Consider the following 19,533-nt stretch of genomic DNA (forward strand, 5'->3'; position numbering starts at 1 on the left):
CACATATGCTGTGTGGAGCTGAAACACTTTATTTTTCACCAAGCGTTTATAAATATTTAAGTGAAAGGGAGGAAAATAAATAATAGACTAACATTCATAACATTAAACAAGGCAAATTTTGTTGTATTCAAATTTTAGTGAATTCCATTTGAACTGTGAGTCATTCAAGAAAGAAATCTATTTGGGAATTTCTTTCACATTCCAAGCACTCCTGAAGTCACCCACTTCTCCTCACCCACCTAGGCTTCCCCGCCCATCTCAGTCACCATCAAGGGTGACTCTAACTACAAAATAAATTTCCAGAAGTGGAATTCCTGGGCCTAGCAATGTATTTTACATTTGGGGAGATAGTGTTAAATTGTCCAAAATGTATGAGAGTTCCTGTTTCTCCAGTAGAAGCACCCTCTTGCGCAGTCCACATGGTCAACATGGACTCAGGGCAGGGATGTAGTTCTGCTGGGCTCAGAGCTCCACACAGCATATGTGGGTCTGGGGGCTTTGACTTTTGCTAACTTTTGCTAACCCTGAGGCTGCAGCTTCACTAAAGGGTGATAATCCCAAAGACTGAGAGATTTGTGTATTTATTTATGAGAGATTAGGTGGAGATTGGACTTCCCCGGTGGCTCAGATGGTAAAGAATCTGCCAGATGATGCTAGTGGTAATGAACCCACCTGCCAATGCAGGAGACACCAGAGAGGCAGGTTTGATCCCTGGATGGGGAAGGCCGGGGCAACCCACTCCAATATTCTTGCCTGAAAAATTCCATGGACAGAAGAGCCTGTCAGGCTACAGTCCATAGAGTCACACAGAGTCAGACACGACTGAAGCGACTTAGCACTGACCCACACACACAGGTGGAGATTAATGTAGTGGCTTCCAGGCAACAGCACCATGACAAACTCCCTAAATTCCTTGTCTGATGTCCCCTCTGTCTGATGATCTAGACAGAGGAACTGTAAGAATTTGGCCTGTTCAACTCATCCCTTTTGCTTCCTCTTTGTTTTCCATTCTAGAAGCCACTCCCTCCAATCATGGCAAGAGAGTATCAGAAGTTCCCAGAAAGGTTCTTAACTTTCACAGGCTTTGGGTTGTGGACAGACCTGTGTATACAAAGTATGTATGTGTGCATGGGAGTAGGAGAAGTGAGTGAAGGAGAGTTCTTTATATTGCTTTTACAATTTTTTTAAAATAACACAGGACTATGTTTCTATGTTTATTTCTTCATTACATTCACAATCTTATATGTATTTGTTGTCATCAGGGAAACAGAGCAGAGGGATGGAAGTCAGCTCTTCTTGGGGACTCAGGGATTTCTTCCTTAATTATATTAATTCTAATATCTAAAAGGTGGATCCCAATCCTGTTTCCAATCACAGAGAACTCTGAAAATAGACTAATTTATTGGATGCAAAATCAGCACCTAAATAGACAGATCTTTAAACGAGGGAAACACTCTTGTTCTCATTGTCAAATCTCCAACGGAAGTTCAGTCACCACAATAGCAGGCCAGAAGAGATTCACAAAATTATAAAGATTTTTTTTAAGTGAGCACTAAAAAATTGGAAAATTCCCTCTTCCTTTTCTTAAAATTGAAGAATGGATAATCGAATTCATACTGCAAAATCAAAGTGGTCTTTGAGTCCAGAAACAAATCGTCCTATTTCATGGATATAATAAGCAAGGCTTTGGAGAATTTACTGCAAATCATGGCTGTGCCAATTCTCAGCAATTTTGAGAATTTGCTCAACCTCTCTGAGTCTCAGTTTTCCTTGTCTTTCAGCTAGGTATAGAGACTTTACAAAACTGTTAGGAAGGTTAAGTAAAAGAATATATGTGAAATGCCTGCCGTTTGATGTATACTCAACCAATGGCAGCCTCACAATCTCTGATACTTTCCCTCAACTCCATGTCCCCCACCAAAAAACAATATTCACCTATCTGCACCACAATTTCCTTACCTATTAAACTGGGATAACAACTCATATATCACAGAGTATTTGTGATGAGTATGTGAAATGAGATAAGTGAAGCACCAGGCAGGTAAGAGGCATATCTCCTTTCATAAATCAGTTGGATTAATGCTCGTGGTCTCAGAGTCATCAATTAGATGTATATTAACAAGACCTTTTTTTACATACTATGAAGGGAGATTGTCTATATAAGAAGAAAAATGTGACCCTTGCAAAAGTTCTCCCACCTTTCATGTGTTCATCCAAACTCAAGATGAACTACTAACAATGTGGAACAAAGTGGGCTGGCAGGAGACTGGAATCTGGAAAAGTACCAAATACAAATCAAAATCTCTTCACTAACAATTCCTCCCCGGGGAAGTTTTTTCTAATTGGCAGAAGGAATGGAACTAAAAGACACAGAGTTCTCTCCATCGTGTTTTAGTCTGAGTGCTGCTGGAGTTGAATGCAAAGGTAAACTCATATTTCTAAAGGTGGAATCCAACACCTTCCTAGCTCAAATCCTGATATGATCAAATAAAAAAGTTAGTAGGAGTGGCAATATAGGAAGTCAGGGGTTGGATTGAAAGGTAGCAATCACATTTTAAACAAAAGGGGAATTGGAATTTGATCAGTCACAACTCAGTTCTAATGGGCACTAAATTATCAGCACCTTATTCAAGCTACCTGACTGAAAAAAAGAGGCATTACCTTTCTGGAAAACAAAGCAAAACTGAACAAAAAATTATCTAGTTCAGTTTGCAAGGTTTTTAAGTCAAAACGTCTAATATAAAATCCAAAATTGTAAAACATTTAAAAAGGAAAGAAAAATTGTGACCCCCTGAGAGGAAACACCATCAATTCAGGCAGACCCATATGGTGACCCAGGTTTAGAATTAGATGAAAATAACTTTATTTTTTTTAATTAGTTTATTTATCTATTTTTTTTCTTTACAATATTGTATTTGTTTTGTCATACATTGACATGAATCCACCACGGGTGTACATGTTTTCCCCTTCCAGAACCTTCCTCCCACCTCCCTCCCCATCCCATTCCTCCAGGTCATCCCAGTGCACCAGCCCCGAGCACCCTGATTCATGCATCGAACCTGGACTGGCAATTCGCTTCACATATGGTAATTTACAAGCTTCAGTGCCATTCTCCCATATCATCCTGTCCGTTCCCTCTCCTGTAGAGTCCATAATACTGTTCTATATATCTGTGTCTCTTCTGTTGTCTCGCATACAGGGTTATCTTTACCGATTTACTAAATTCCATATATATGTGTTAGTATACTGTATTGGTGTTTTTCTTTCTGGCTTACTTCACTCTGTATAATGGGCTCCAGTTTCATCCACCTCATTAGAACTGATTCGAATGTATTCTTTTTAATGGCTGAGTAATATTCCATTGTGTATATGTACCACAGCTTCCTTATCCATTCATCTGCTGATGGGCATCTAGGCTGCTTCCATGTCCCGGCTATTATAAACAATGCTGCAATGAACATTGGGGTACATGTGTCTCTTTCAAGTCTGGTTTCCTCAGTGTGTATGCCCAGCAGTGGGATTGCTGGGTCATATGGCAGTTCTATTTCCAGTTTTTTGAGAATAAAAGCAAAAATAAACAAATGGGACCTAATTAAAATTAAAAGCTTTTGCACAACAAAGGAAACTATAAGTAAGGTGAAAAGACAGCCTTCAGAATGGGAGAAAATAACAGCAAATGAAGCAACGGACAAAGAATTAATCTCAAAAATATACAAGCAACTCCTGCAGCTCAATTCCAGAAAAATAAACCACCCAATCAAAAAGTGGGCCAAAGAATCAAACAGACATTTCTCCAAAGAAGACATACAGATGACTAACAAACACATGAAGAGATGCTCAACATCACTCATTATCAGAGAAATGCAAATCAAAGCTACAATGAGGTACCATGTCACGCCCATCAGAATGGCTACTATCCAAAAGTCTACAAGCAATAAATGCTGGAGAGGGTGTGGAGAAAAGGGAACTCTCTTACACTGTTGGTGGGAATGCAAACTAGTATAGCCACTGTGGAGAACAGTGTGGAGAGTCCTCAAAAAACTGAAAATAACTTTAAAATAAGGATTGTAAGTAAGTAAAATGATGTAGAAGACAAGCATATGAAACTGAGTATAAAGATCAAGATTTGTGGCAAAGAAATTAAAGCCCTAAGAAAAAACAAACATAAAATTCTAGACCTGAAAAACTATAATATCTGTAATGAAGAAATCACTGGATGAGATTAAGAGCATCTTCAACATGGCAGAAGAAAAAACAAAACAAAACAGAATCACAACAGAGACCAGCAAACTTTCTATAAATGAACAGATAGTAACTTTTTAGGGACTGCAAGCCATAGGATTACTATCACAACTACTCAACTCTGCTATTTTAGCAAAAAAGTAGAGTCAGGCAATCTGTAAATGAATGAGTTTAGCTTTTCTCCAGTAAGACTGTAGTTATAAAACAGGCAGTGGGCCATATTTGGCCCATGGGCCATAGCTTGTTGACTCTTGAACTACAGGACTATTCAGTAGAACGTCTTCAAACTAAAGCACAGGAATACACATGAAGGGGAAAAAATAGTGTCAAAGATCTGTTGGAAAATAAACAATCTATCAAATGTGTCTAAGGTGTCCCAGAAAGAGAAAAGAGAATATTCTCTCTAAAAATACTTGATAAGGTACAACTCTAAATTCTTCTATAACTGTAGATACACCCCAACACATAGATTAAAACAAAAAATAATCAGACCTCAGCATATTTTATTAAGTTGCTGAAAACAAATGATAGAAAAATCTTAAAAGTAGACAAAACTCTGACATATTATAATCAAGGATTTCAATTAAATATACAATTGAAGTCTCATCAGAAATATGGAGAAAGAAACCATATTTAAATTACTGAAAGACATACTTAAATTACTGAAAGAAAAAGCTGTCAATCTAAAATTTTATAATCAGCAAAAATTATTGTTCAAGATTGATAGCAAAATAAGAACATCTTCAGACAGATAAATCTAGACAATTAATTTCCAGCAGACTGTTGAAGAAAGATTTTCAGATTTTGAAAAAAAAGATACAAAATAGAAGCACAAGGAATGAAAATCACCCCAGATAGTAAATATGTAAATAAATATAACAGACAATTTTTCCTTATGTAGGTTAAAATACTGGTTAAAACAGAAGTACTGAAAATACACTAGGAATTTAAACACATCTAGAAATGAATATAGGACAAATCACAATAGCCAGAAACTACCATAAATAGATTTATAATGATATGAAAACCTATAATGGAAAAGAATCTGAAAAAGAATATATATTTTTATTATATATGTATATACAATACATAATAATATATATAATAATATATATACATATATGTATATAATGTATAATGTATATAATTTTATATATGTATGTATATGTATATAAATGTGTATGTATGTATATGTATAAATGTATAAAAATATAATAATGTATATAATATATATGTGTGATATATACATATATATATACATATATAATAAAACATATATAATTGACTAAATCACTTTACTGACATTATAAATCAACTGTACTTCAATAAAAATAAAATAAATGGATTTATAGTTATAAATTTTCTATATTATATATGAATTATTGTAATATTGAATCAAGATAGATTGTAGTAACTAGTGGAAGCATAGTGTAAATCCTAAAACTGTTATTAAAAAATTAAAATAAAACAAAATAATACATCCAAAAATTCTTTGAGGTGTTAAAATAGAATACCAAGTTTGATTAATCCAAAAGAATGTGAATAATTTATTGTTTTCAAATTTTGTATTTAAAATGTATTTATTTTATTATTTTTAAATTTAAATAACATTGATTTATAACATTATATATATTTCATGTATACAACATATTTCTACTTGTGTATACCCTAGAATGTGCTCACCACCAGCAATTGTTTCCATCTGTCACCACAAAGTTGATCCTTTTACCCATTTCACCCTCCCCCATTGCCCTCTACTAACCACTACAGTGTTCTCTATATTCATATGTTTATTTTTGCCTGGTTTGTTTATTTTGAGGTTTTCTTTGTTTGTTTATTAGTTTATTAGCTTTTTATATTCTCCATATAAATGAAATTGTTTTCCTTCATCTGACTTATTTCAGTTAGCATTATATCCTCAAGGTCCATCAATGTTGATCCATCAGAGGGCAGCTTTTCACTTTTTTATGACCAAATAGTAGTATAATGGAATATTTCTACATATATATATGACATACATACATCTTCTTTATACATTCAGTCACTGATGGGCACCTAGATTATTTCTATATCTTTTGTATTGTAAATAAGGATGTGATGAACATGGAGGTGTGTAATTAGTGTTTTTGAATTAGTGTCTTCATATTCTTTGAATAAATACCCAGAAGCAGGGTAACTAGATTACCTGGTGGTTCTACTCTTAATGTTTTGAGGAATCTCCATACTGTCTTCCACAGTGGCAGCATCAATTTACATTCCTGTCAACAGTCTACAAGGGTTTCCTTTTCCCCAAATTCTCTCCAACACTTGTTAGAGAAATATATCTTCACAAGAAGAACGGATAATACAAGTAGAAAATAAAGAGAACAAAGACATTCATCTCACAATTAAAAAAGTCTCAATTAAACCCTCCCAAAAAAACATGCAAAGAACTCCCACCACCACACCTAGGTGTCAATAGAACCTGGGTATTGAATCTAGATTCCCACATCCATTTGGTACTAATAAGATAGTGCCCTCACCTTATCCAGTGGAACAGTGTAAAGGGAGGCCTACTAAAACACAATATTAAACAACATCCACAGCCTTATAATACCTCCAAATGTTCAAGCTTCAATCAACTATCAATCAGATTAAAAACCAGGAAGAATTCTAACAATGAAGAAAGACAACAGATGCCAACAACAAGATGGCAAAAATGTGGAGACATCTCATAAGGATCTTAAAGCACTCATTATAAAAATGCCTCAGTGGGCTATTATAAATACACTTGAAACAACTGGAAAATAGTCTCAGCCAAAAACAGAAGGAGCAAAAAGGGACAAAATGTAAATTTTAAAACCAAAAATGAAATGGCTGAAATTTGTACACTCCAGTTCTTATACTCAAAAACAAAATGGAAAGGACAGGAGAAATAATCAATAAACTCAAAGATAGAACATAAGGAATTACCTAATCTAAATAATAGAAAGATAATTGGCTGGAGAAAGAAAGATGAACAGAGACTCCAGGACATGTGGGACTATAACAAAATTCAATCCCCTTTTATGATAAAAACTCTCCAGAAAATGGGCATAGAGGAAACATACCTCAACGTAATAAAGGCTATAAATGACAAAGTCACGGCTAACATCATCCTAGATGGTAAAAAGCTGAAAGCATTCCCTCTAAGATCAGGAACAAGACAAGGATATCCACTCTCACCACTTTTATTCAACATAGTTTTGGAAATCCTAGTCGTGTCAACTAGAGAAGAAAAAGAAATAAAAGGAATTCAAATTGGGAAAGAAGTAAAACGGCCAATGTTTGAAGACGACATGAACTATACATAGAAAATCCTAAAGAAGTCACCAGGAAACTACTGGAGCTAATCAACGAATTTGGTAAAGTTGCATGATACAAAATTAATATATGGAAGTCTGTTGCATTTCTCTATACTAACAATGAAATATCAGAAGGAGAAATAAGGGAACAATCCCATGTACCATTACATCAAAAAGAATAAAACACCTAGGAATAAATCTAATCAAGGAGGCAAAAGATCTGTCACTCTGAAAACTATAAGACACTGATGAAAGAAATCAAAGATGACACAAACAGATGGAAAAGTATACTGTGTTCTCGGATTGGAAGAATTAACGTTGTTAAGATGACCATACTACCCAATGCAATCTATAGATTTAGAATCATCTGTATCAAAGGCATTTTTCACAGAACTAAAACAAAAAAAATTTACAATTTTTATGAAAACATGAAAGACACCAAATAACGAGAGCAATCTTGAGAAAGAAGATAGAACTGGAGGAATTATGCTCCCTGACTTCAGACTATACTACAAAGCAGTATGATACTGGCACGAAAAAAGACATATAGATCAATGGATCAAGATAGAAAGCATAGAAATAAACCCATGCACTTATCAATTAATCGATGACAAAGGAGGTGAGAACATGCAATGGAGAAAAGATAGTATCTTCAACAAGTGGTGCTGGAGAAACTGGACAACTACATGTAAAACAATGAAATGAGAACATTTTTTAACACCATATACAAAAACAAACTCAAAATAGATTAAACACTTAAATGTAAGACTGAATACAATAAAACTGCTAGAGGAAAACATAGGCAGAACACTCTGATATAAATCACAACAATATTTTTTGGATCCATCTGCTAGAGTAATAGAAATAAAAACAGAAATAAACAAATAAGACCTGATTAAACTAAAAACAAAAGCTTTCACACAGCAAAGGAAATCATAAACAAAATGAAGATAACCTATGGACTGGGAGAAAACATTTGCAAATGGTGATACTGACAAGGGTTTAATTTCCAAAATATACAGACAGCACATGCAGCTCAATAAAAAAAAAATCAAAAAAATGAGCAGAAGAATATCTAAATAGACATTTCTCCAAAGAAGACATACAGATGGCCAAAAAGCTCATGAAAAAATGCTCAATATTGCTAATATTAAAGAATGAAATCAAAACTACAATGAGGTATCACCTTACATTGGTCAGAATGGACATCATCAAAAAGTATCCAAATAATAAATGCTAGAAAAGAGGCCTCTTACACTGTTGGTGGGAATGTAAATTGGTACAGTCACTATGCAGAACAGTATTAAGATTCCTTAAAAAAAAAAACTAAAAATAGAATTACCATATGATCCTGCAATCCCTTTCCTGGCTAGATATAGAGTTTCCAGAGAAAACTCTGGTTCAAAAAACACATGCATCCCAATGTTCATTTTATTTGCAACATCCAAGACATGGAAACGAAGACTAAGAGTGCATACAGTGGTTGATAACAGAATCAACAAATGTTTCTCAAAGCTTCATATTTCAACCACTGATACCCTTAGCCCTGCTCAGTTCTCATCTCTGAAAGTAGAAGCCTGGAATCTGCATTATTGATAAGCACCTACAAGGTGGGTGTTTTGCCCTGGGAAATCTTGAAAAGCACTGAGCGAGGAATGAGATGACACTGCCTGTTATCTCAATTAAAGTCTTCTCAGAGGGTCCCCCATGGCTATCCCACAGTTCTCATCTGTGTCTTCTAAGAGAAGAATGCGAGGAAAGAACTCAGAATTTCTGCACAAGAAGAGTAACTCTGGTGTCCTGTCCCTTCCATGTTATTCATTTCCTGATAAAATGAGTAAACAGCTTCTCAACCACTTTGCTCTGCTCTGGTGTCTCAAGTTGGGCATAGATGATACCAAGGTTATGCTGCCTATCTTCTACCTGTTCCCGCTTCCGATGGATGAGGATTCAGCTCAAAGGGATTGTCTCATTCTAGTGAAGTCACTCAAACAGAGAAAGGCAAATGTCATATGAATCTTTTTAAAAAAATAGTACAAATGAACCTATTTACAAAACAGAAACAGACTCACAGACTTAGAGAAGGAACTTTGGTTGCCAGGGGGAAAGGGCAGGGGAAGGGATAGATCGGGAGTTTGGGATCTACTTGTACACACTGCTATATTTAAATTAGATAACCAACAAGGACTTACTGTGTAGCACAAGGAACTCTGCTAAATATTCTGCAATAACCTAAACTGGAAAACAATTTGAATAGATACATGTATATATATATAACTGAATCACCACTTGCTGTATACCTAAAACACAACGTTGTTAATCAACTATACTCCAAACTAAAGTTTAACAAAATTTTTTTATAAAAAGGTATTGTCTCATATAACATCAAGTTCATCTGGTGGAATTTAAAATAAAGAAGATGAGGAAGAATGCCACATCCATCAGGAATGGGACTTAGACACCTGTAGCCATATCTTATACTTTGGGGAACATGACAGCACCCAATCAAGGAATCAAGGTATAAAATGCCAGTAATCATCAGAATTTTCTCTTTGCTCTTCAACCTGGGATATCATAGGTATATTCTAGGAAAGTTCCCAGATTCATGTAAGATATTTATCTCTCTGTGGTTTTCTCTCTCCCTTGATTTTAAAAAAGTGTTCTCTCTTTTCAAAATTGAACTTTTTCTTTTTAATTTTTCTCTTCTTTCTACTTTTCTTTCCCAATTCTATTCATATTATCTACTAGGTTATTAAGATCAATTGAAGAAAATGTAGTCTTACACATCCCAACCATCATCATCATTTGTCTTAGGTTGCCATACAAGGGACTAGAATTCAGTGCCATCAGTGTATTTGAGAAGTTATCCTAGAAAGCACCTGGAGGAAAGTGGGGAACTTATACAGGAAGGGATAAGGTCAACAGAGGATTGCCACTATGGATAAGTGGCAGTCAATCTCTGTGAGGATCTCGAGGAGAATATAAAACATGCCTACAACTTATTCACAGACCCCAAAACAATGGGCAATTAAGTTGGCACACTTCTCCATCAGTTGTCAGGTGGATTGGTTGAAGGCTGCTCTTGGGGGTGTCAATCTCCAGTTCCCAGGGTCTTTCCTGCCAGCAACTCAACCCACGTCCAAGCCAGAGAAAGCAGTCATGAAGAGAGGCATGTTGTTCAGTCACTAAGTCATGTCTGACTCTTTGAGATCCCATGGACTGAGGCATGCCAGACTCTCCTGTCCTTTCCTATCTCTTGGAGTTTGTTCAAATTCATGTCTATTGAGTCAGTGATGCTATCTAACCATCTCATCGTCTACTGACCCCCTCTCCTTTGGCAGATTGAAGGCAATCTTTCCCAGCATCAAGGTCTTTTTCAATGAGTCAGCTCTTCATATCAGGTGGCCAAAGTATTGGAGCTTCAGCTTCAGCATTGGTCCTTCCAGTGAATAGTCCAGGTTGATTTCCTTTAGGATTGACTGGTTTGATCTCCTTGCAGTCCAAGAGCCTCTCGAGCATCTTCTCCAACACCACGATTTGAAAGCATTAGTTCTTCAGCGTTCAGCCTTCTTTATGGCCCAGGTGTTTGTATTAAGAGTTGCTGTTGTGTAACAGGATAGTGAATGTCCAGAGCCTACGGATGTAGCACCCTCTGACTCTTGACTTAAATCAGTATTTTTGTCTTCTTCCTAACCATGCCAATTTTTCTATTTTTGTTTGAGGATTTAACTTTATGTTTTCTTTAAATACAAAAATATGCCTGTCAAATGTTTAAAAATCAAAAGGTAATTTCACTTTCATATATATGTTATCTATAACCAGTCTCCCTCTGGAATCTCATAATCTTCCCTCTTTGTTCCATTTACTTCTCACTGGAGTATGTTCTTCCATAGTGGTTACAGAGGGAGTCCATGGGTGGTAAACACCCTATCCACTTTTATTTGTCTCAAAATATCTATTTTTTAAATGGCAGTGTAACTAAATTAAACTTTCTTAGTAAAGATTTACCTGTACCTGTCTGTAAATACCACCCCTCTCTTTTTTGCTCTTGACAATCATGATGAGGAATCTGAGGAAGCTGGATGTCAATCGTTTATTGTTAATCCTTCCTTCTTTTACTGGTAGCTTTTAATTTTTTTAATCCTTGATGTTTGTAGTCTAACTATAGTATATCTGAGTATGACTTTCTTTTTATCTATCTTGCTCAGAATTCAGAGAGCATTTTATCCTGGGAACTCAGGTCTTTCTTGACTTCTCAGGAATTTCCTCTTAAAATGCCACTTCTCCAACATTAATTCTCTCCACCTCTCTGCTAGCACTTGTGTTAGGCTAATTTAAAGTCTTTTGGTCTGTATTCTGGGTTTTCTCCAACATTAATTCTCTCCACTCCTCTGCTAGCACTTGTATTAGGCTAATTTAAAGTCTTTTGGTCTATATTCTGGGTTTTTAAACTCTTTTTTCATATTTTTATATAATCTATGCTTTTTATGCTTAATTCTGAGTATCTTAGTACCACCTTTATGGGGCGATTCTAAGATGGTGGAGGAATAGGATGGGGAGAACTGTTTCTCCCCCACAAATTCATGGAAAGAACATTTGAATGCTGAGCAAATTCCACAAAACAACTTCTGAACGCTGGCAGAGGACATCAGGCACCCAGAAAGGCAGCCCATTGTCTTCGAAAGGCAGTTCAGTTCAGTTCAGTCACTCAGTCGTGTCCAACTCTTTGCGACCCCATGAATTGCAGCACGCCAGGCCTCCCTGTCCATCACCAACTCCCAGAGTCTACCCAAACCCATGTCCATCGAGACAGTGATGCCATCCAGCCATCTCATCTTCTGTCGTCCCCTTCTCCTCCTGCCCCCAATCCTTCCCAGCATTAGGGTCTTTTCCAATGAGTCAACTCTTCACATGAGGTGACCAAAGTATTGGAGTTTCAGCTTCAGCATCAGCCCTTTCAATGAATATTAGAGTTGATTTCCTTTAGGATTGACTGGTTTGATATCCTTACTGTCCAAGGGACGTTCAAGTGTCTTCCCTAGCATCACAGTTAGAAAGCACCAATTCTTTAGCTCTCAGCATTCTTTATGGTCCTTTCTCATCTGTACGTGACTACTGGAAAAACCATAGCTTTTAATATATGGACCTTTGTCAGTAAAGTGATGTCTCTGATTTTTAATACACTAAGTTTGTCATAGCTTTTCTTCCAAGGAGCAAGTGACCTATTTAGCAAACTCAAAGTTACTGTCATTGCTGAGTTTAAATGTGTCACAAATCAAGTTTCCCAGAAGCAAAATTAGATAGACTGTCCATGCAGAAAGTTTATTGGAGAGTCTTCCCAGTATGAAGACCTATAAAATGGGAAGTTAGCTAAGGAAGCAAAATTGGATACAGGGAGAAGTGGTCCTTGATGACTATGTGTAGTGCTCTGGAGTTCGGGAGCTCTGGAGCTGGGATGGACCCTCAGAGTCAAACTGAGGCAAGGTAGCCAAGCCTTTGTAATCCTCCATTGACCACTCCAGGCATCCTCTACTCACCCAAGGAGAGGCAAGGCCTAGGGCAAGATGCCTCTTCTCAGCTACGGGCAATTCCTTGAGAAGAACACAGCTGAAAGCTGCCACCTGTCAACTCTTTCAACAACTATGGAATGAAGGATGTGTGTCTTCTACTCTTGTAACTCTGTCAACCCAACTTTTTGTCCAAGTTGCCACATTCGTCATAAACATGATGGATTGAATTGATGTCTAAATCTGACTAACCGTAATCAGAAAATGACTTTTATTTTTAGTACAGCACATTCATATCTCTTCCAATGAAACCACAGTTGGTTAGGCCAGGTTTCCTGGCCCCAGAGCACATCTCCAGGTGCCAGAACCAAACTAGTTCTGCCCAACACCACAGGAACACCTCCCCAGGAGTTTCTTGAGAGCACCAGCCACTTCCTTGTTCCTCAGGCTGTAGATGAGTGGGTTGAGCATAGGGGTAATCATGGTATAGAAGGCTGAGACCACCTTGTCCTGCTTGGAGGAATGGTAGGCCTGAGGCCGCATGTAGGTGATCATGGCAGCCCCATAGAAGAGAGACACAACGGCCATGTGGGAGGAGCAGGTAGCAAAGGCCTTCTGCCGACCTTCAGCAGAACGCATGTGGAGCACAGTTATCAGGATCCTCAGGTATGAGGCAGAGATGACGGAGAAGGGCAGGAGCAGCATGAGGACACAGCACACATAGATCATAGTCTCATAGAGGGAGGTGTCAGCACAGGCCAGCTTGAGCACGGCAGGGACCTCACAGAAGAAGTGGTCAATCTCTTGGGAGCCACAGTAAGGGAATCGTAGTGTAAAGATAGCCTGGATCAGCCCATCCACCAGGCCAAAGAGCCAAGACCCTGCCACCATGAGCCAGCAGACACGGCGGCTCATGACCACTGAGTACCTCAGTGGGTTGCTGATGGCCACATAGCGATCATAGGCCATGAAAGCCAGCAGGAAGCACTCATCCCCCAGGAGGGTGAGAAAGAACAGGATCTGGAGCCCACAGCCTGTGAAGGAGATGGAGCCATGGCCCAAGAGGTAGTCGATGGCCATCCGTGGTACAATGGTGGGGATGAGCATGAGGTCCATGAGTGACAGCCAGCTGAGGAAGAAGTACATGGGGCTGTGTAGACGGGAGTCAGTGTTGATGAGGAGGATCATGAGCCCGTTGCCAGAGAGGGCCACCAGAAACATGACCATGATGACGGAGAAGAGGAGGAGGTGCAGTGGTGAGTGTGTGAAGAGGCCCAGGAGGATGAAGTGGGAGATGCGAGTCTGGTTTCCCAACAAGGCCGTTGTTCCTTCAGAGGGAAGTGCCATAGAGAGTACTGGGATCTGGAAGCAGGAGGTTTGTGTTCAGTGCCATAATACTGAGATCATTGCAAATTTTTCCAATATGTTGCCCTCTTTAAATGTTATTTGACTTAGAATAAAAGGTATTGTTTCTTTAAGAAAAAAATATCCTAACAAAAATGCAGGATACTTCTGTTGCCTTTACTTTTAAATCCTTCTGCACATAATTGAGAAGCCTGTCTTAACCCCTTATTGTTAAAGTAAGCACTGCTTCTACTTCTGCTAGGATTGGTCTGTACTCCAACCCACAGAGATGCTTCTCCTACAGAGTTCTGGGCCGGCCTCACTAAAGGATGTCCTTTTCCCCAGAAAAGACCTAAAGCAGCAAAGACATTAACAACTGTGTGAACTTAGCACTGTTATGACCTTTACGAATCTCAATTTTCTTATCTTAAATTGGGATAACAACTGGCTATGAAGTGATAGTAAAGGTTGAAGATGACAACATAAGCAGTGTCTTGTAGTACAGAAATGTTGATAGCTGACATTACTTGATCATTTCTCATGTGCCAAGCACCATGATGAGCACTCTGTAATCATATTTAATCCTCATAACTGCTAAAAATTATCATTATCCCCATTTCACAAATGGGGAAAGTGAACGAGTGGGGATTAAACTTTTTTATAATCAACATTAGATGAGATATAGGAAGGTAAACATGAAACATGAATAAGAATTTATAGGAAAAAAAGTATTTATAACATGGAACCTTAAGAAAACTTTTAAAATACACCTCAGACTACACAGTTCTACTTACAAGAATTCATCTTACAAAAACATTTGCACATATATGAAATGATGTGTTGACAACAGGATTTGGTGTAGATTTGTTTATAGTGGAAAAAAGATTGCAGAATATCTAAATATCTATCAAAAGAGGAAAAACTGAATAAACAATGGAATAATAAACTGCAAAAAAGAAGCAAAATGAGTTTGCTTTTTATGTGTTTATATAGAATTCTCCCCAAATAATATTGTTCTGTGAAAAAGGCACACGACAGAGCAGTATATGAGCTATATTACATACCACATAGTTACATGCCATCACTATATGTTACATATACCTGCATAAATTATGCTTTATGTTATAATCATATAATTATTCTATATTCTATGTTATACATCATATATCATGGAATATAAAACAACATTACATTTTACTGATACATGTATAAAAAAAGAAATGAGTATGTGTCTGTATATATTTATATCTATAAACTTAATGTAAAATCTCTGGAATGAAACATAAGAGGCTAATAATGCTACTTACCTCAGAGGAAAGAATCAGAAGAATAAGATTGCTGAGACCTAAGTTAGGGGCTTCCCAGGTGGCACTAGTGGTAAAGAACCTGCCTGCCAATGCAAGAGACTATAAGAGATGCAGGTTCAATCCCTAGGTTGGGAAGATCTCCTGGAAGCGGGTACAGCAAACCACTCCAGTATTCTTGCCTGGAGAATCCCATGGACAGAAAAGGCTGGCGGGCTACAGTCCACATGTTGTGGAGCCTGATGTGACTGAAGCAACTGGGCGTGCCTACAAGTTAGGAAAGGAATCTTTATGGTATATGATTTTTACCTCTTAAATTTTACTCTTTGTGAGACAATATGTACTTTGAAAAATACATAAATATAATATTGAGGTGATAACCAATAACATTTGTCATGGGAATTGATCAAGTGATAACCAACATTCATGCACAGCATGTTGTAGATGCTTAATAGATCTGGACATCTTACTGAATGGACAAAGAGCCAAAAATTTTTCAAGAGTAAAGCAATGTTTAACAGATTAGAGTAAAAAGTGAAACTGCTTCTTTAATTATCAAAATATATAAAGTCTGGTATTGGTGAAGTAACAGGACAAATGACACAAGAAACAAAGAAAAAGTCTGGGATCAGGCATATATGTGTGAAATTTTTAAACTGGATTAAAATACTATAGCTTAATTTCTGTGAGAAAAGAATATTCAATAAATCATTAGGACGAGTTTTCACCTGTTTGAAAAATCTTTAAAAATTAGGTCCATAATTGTACCTCTCACTAAAACAAATTCCTGGAAGCTTAAAGATTTAAAGTGAGAAATTTATAATATTATTAGAAGAAATATAGGAGAATGTTTCTGTGTCCTTGTGGTAGGATTCGTCTCATTAATTACAGAAAAAGGAATGAGCGAAATCTATAAACTATTATATATAATGATAAATATCTACAATATAATATATTATCAAATACATATCCTTTTCATATTCAAACCATATGAACAATACCCACAAGTCAATAAGAAAAACAATGAACATGATGAGCAGTAATTCTCAGAAAATAGACTGCAAATAGCATCAATAAAATGACTTTATTTCACAAGTAACTAGAGAAACTCAAATTAAAAGAGAGATACACTTTTACATATCAGGTTGGTATAAAGCTTGGTAATGCTAAGCGTGGGGAGACAAGAAAATGCGAAATAAGTACATGTAATGTGTTGAAGGACACAATATAACAGTGGTTACCTCTGGAGAAAGGATTAAGACTGGGTAAGGATAGTGGTCAAAGAAGGCTCTAGTTTAACCTGTGATGTTTGAATTCTTAATAATAAGAACATGTTCTTATGAAACTATCCCAAAAAACTGCAGAGGAATGAACAGTTCTGAATTCATTCTGTGAGGCCATCATTAGCTTGATACCAAAACTAGACAAACATACCACAAAAAGAAAAAATTACAGGCCAATATCTCTGATGAATACAGATGCAAAAATCCTCAGTAAAACACTCACAGATCAAATGCAACAATACATTAAAAGGTTCATACACCATCATCAAGTGGGTTTTACCCCATGGATGCAAGGATTTTTCAATATTTGCAAATCAATCAGTGCGACACACCACATTAATAAATTGAAGAATGAAAACCACACGATCATCTCAATAGATACAGAAAAAAATTTTGGTTAAAATTCAGCATCCATTTATGATAAAAACTCTTTTGAAAGTGGGCACAGAGGGAAAATATTTCAACATAATAAAGGCCATAAATGACAAACACAGCTAACATCATAATCAATGGTGAAAAACTGAAAGAATTTCCTTTGATCAGGAACAAGACAAAGATATCCACTCTCATCACTTTTACTTAACATAGTTTTGAATATTCTAGCCATATCAATCAGAGAAGAAAAATAAATAAAAGGAATCTAAATTCAGAAAGACGTAAAACTGTTTACAGATGACATGATATTATACATAGGAAATTGTAAAGACACTACCAGAAAACTACTAGAGCTCATCAATGAACTCAGTAAACTTGCTGGATACAAAATTAATATACAGAAATCTGTTGTATTTCTCTATACTAACAATGAAACATCATCAAGAGAAATTAAGGAAACAGTCTGATTTATCATCACATGTAAAAAGTGAAATATCTAAGAATAAACTTACATAAGGTGACAAAGGACCTGTACTGCAAAACCTATAAGCCACTGGTGAAAGACAGCACAAATAGATGGAAAGATATACCATGTTCTTATATTGGAAGCATTACTATTATTAAAATGACTATACTACCCAAGGCCATCCATAGATTCAATGCAATCTCTGTAAAATTACAATGGCGTTTTTCACAGAACTAGAAGTAGGAAAGTTTTTTTAAATTTGTATGAAAATACAAAGACCCCAAACAGCCAAAACAATCTTGAGAAAGAAGAATGAAGCTGGAGGAATTGTGCTTCCTGACTTCAGACTACACTACAAAACTACAATAATCAAAGCACTGTCATACTGGCACAAAAACAGAAATCTAGATCAATAGAGCAGGATAGAAAGCCCAAAAATAAGCCTATGCACTTACAGTCAATTAATCTATGACAAAGGAAGCAAGAATCTATGATGAAGAAAAGATAGCCTCTTCAACAAATGATGCAGGGAAAACTGGAAGTCACATGTAAAATAATGAAGTTAGAACATTCTTTAACACTGTATACAAATAATAAGCTCAAGTGGATTATTAAAGATGTAAATTTGAGACCAGACAGTATAAAACTCTTAGAGGTAAATATAAGCAAAACAGTCTTTGACATAAATTGCAGAAATATTTTTTGGCTATGTCTCCTACAGTAATGGAAATAAAAACAAAAATAAACAAATGGGACCTAATTAAACTTAAAAGCAAAGGAAATCATAAATAAAAAGACACTCTGAGGGTTTCAGAATGGGAGAAAATATTTGCAAATGATGTGACAAATAAGGGATTAATTTCTAAAATAAGGAAACAGCTCATACAGCTCATTATATATATAAAAAAAATCAAAAAGTGGGCAGAAGACCTAGGTATACAGTTTTCCAAAGAAGACTTACAGATGGACAATAAGCACCTGAAAAGATGATAAATATTGCTAATTATCAGAGAAATGCAAATCAAAACTACAGTGAGGTATCACCTCACAGCAGTCAGAATGAATGGTCATTAATAAAAAGTCTATAAATGCCAGAGAGGATGTGGAGGAAATGAATCCTCCTATGCTGTTGTTGGGAATGTAATTGCTGCAGCCACTATGGAGAATGATATGGAGGTTCCTTGAAAAATTAAAAATAGAGTTACCATATGATCCAGCAATCTCATTCCTGGGCATATATCTGGAGAAAACCACAATTCATTCGGATATATGCACCCTGATGTTCACTGCAGCACCATTTGCAATTGCCAAGACATGGAAGTAAACTAAATGTCCACTGACAGAAGAATGGATAAAAAATATTTGGTATATATACATATATATATATATATATATATGTATATGTATATATACAATGGAATATTACTCAGCCATAAAAACAAATATATGAGGAATTAACATATACATACTACTATGTATAAAAGAGATGAACAACAAGGACCTACTGTGCAGCATATCTTGTAAAAACCTATGATGGAAAGGAATCTGGAAAAAATAAATATATATACGTATAGCTAAATCACTTAACTGTATACATGAAGCTAATATGACATTATAAATTAACCATACTTAAATATTTAAATGGTTAAAAAGAAATGCAAAAAAAAAGACAATAAAATATCTTTAGAT

The 19,533-nt window shown here is 36.3% G+C and overlaps 1 protein-coding gene across 1 annotated transcript; it reads right to left on the reverse strand.

The window, feature by feature from the left end:
* Window positions 1-13,444: 13,444 nt before the first annotated feature.
* On the reverse strand, window positions 13,445-14,299 carry LOC145510884 (olfactory receptor 2T1-like). Its single transcript, XM_081503049.1, has one exon. It carries the CDS (start codon window positions 14,297-14,299, stop codon window positions 13,445-13,447), a length of 855 nt encoding a protein of 284 aa, XP_081359175.1.
* Between the last annotated feature and the right edge of the window lie 5,234 nt (window positions 14,300-19,533).

This window comes from Giraffa tippelskirchi, chromosome 6 (assembly GCF_054371585.1).
Source record: "Giraffa tippelskirchi isolate mGirTip1 chromosome 6, T2T-mGirTip1v1.2.pri, whole genome shotgun sequence".
NCBI lineage: Eukaryota > Metazoa > Chordata > Mammalia > Artiodactyla > Giraffidae > Giraffa > Giraffa tippelskirchi.

Bases quoted from the DNA above. Each gene is read 5' to 3' on its own strand.
- LOC145510884 (XM_081503049.1), bottom strand. From the start codon at position 14,299: ATGGTCATGTTTCTGGTGGCCCTCTCTGGCAACGGGCTCATGATCCTC.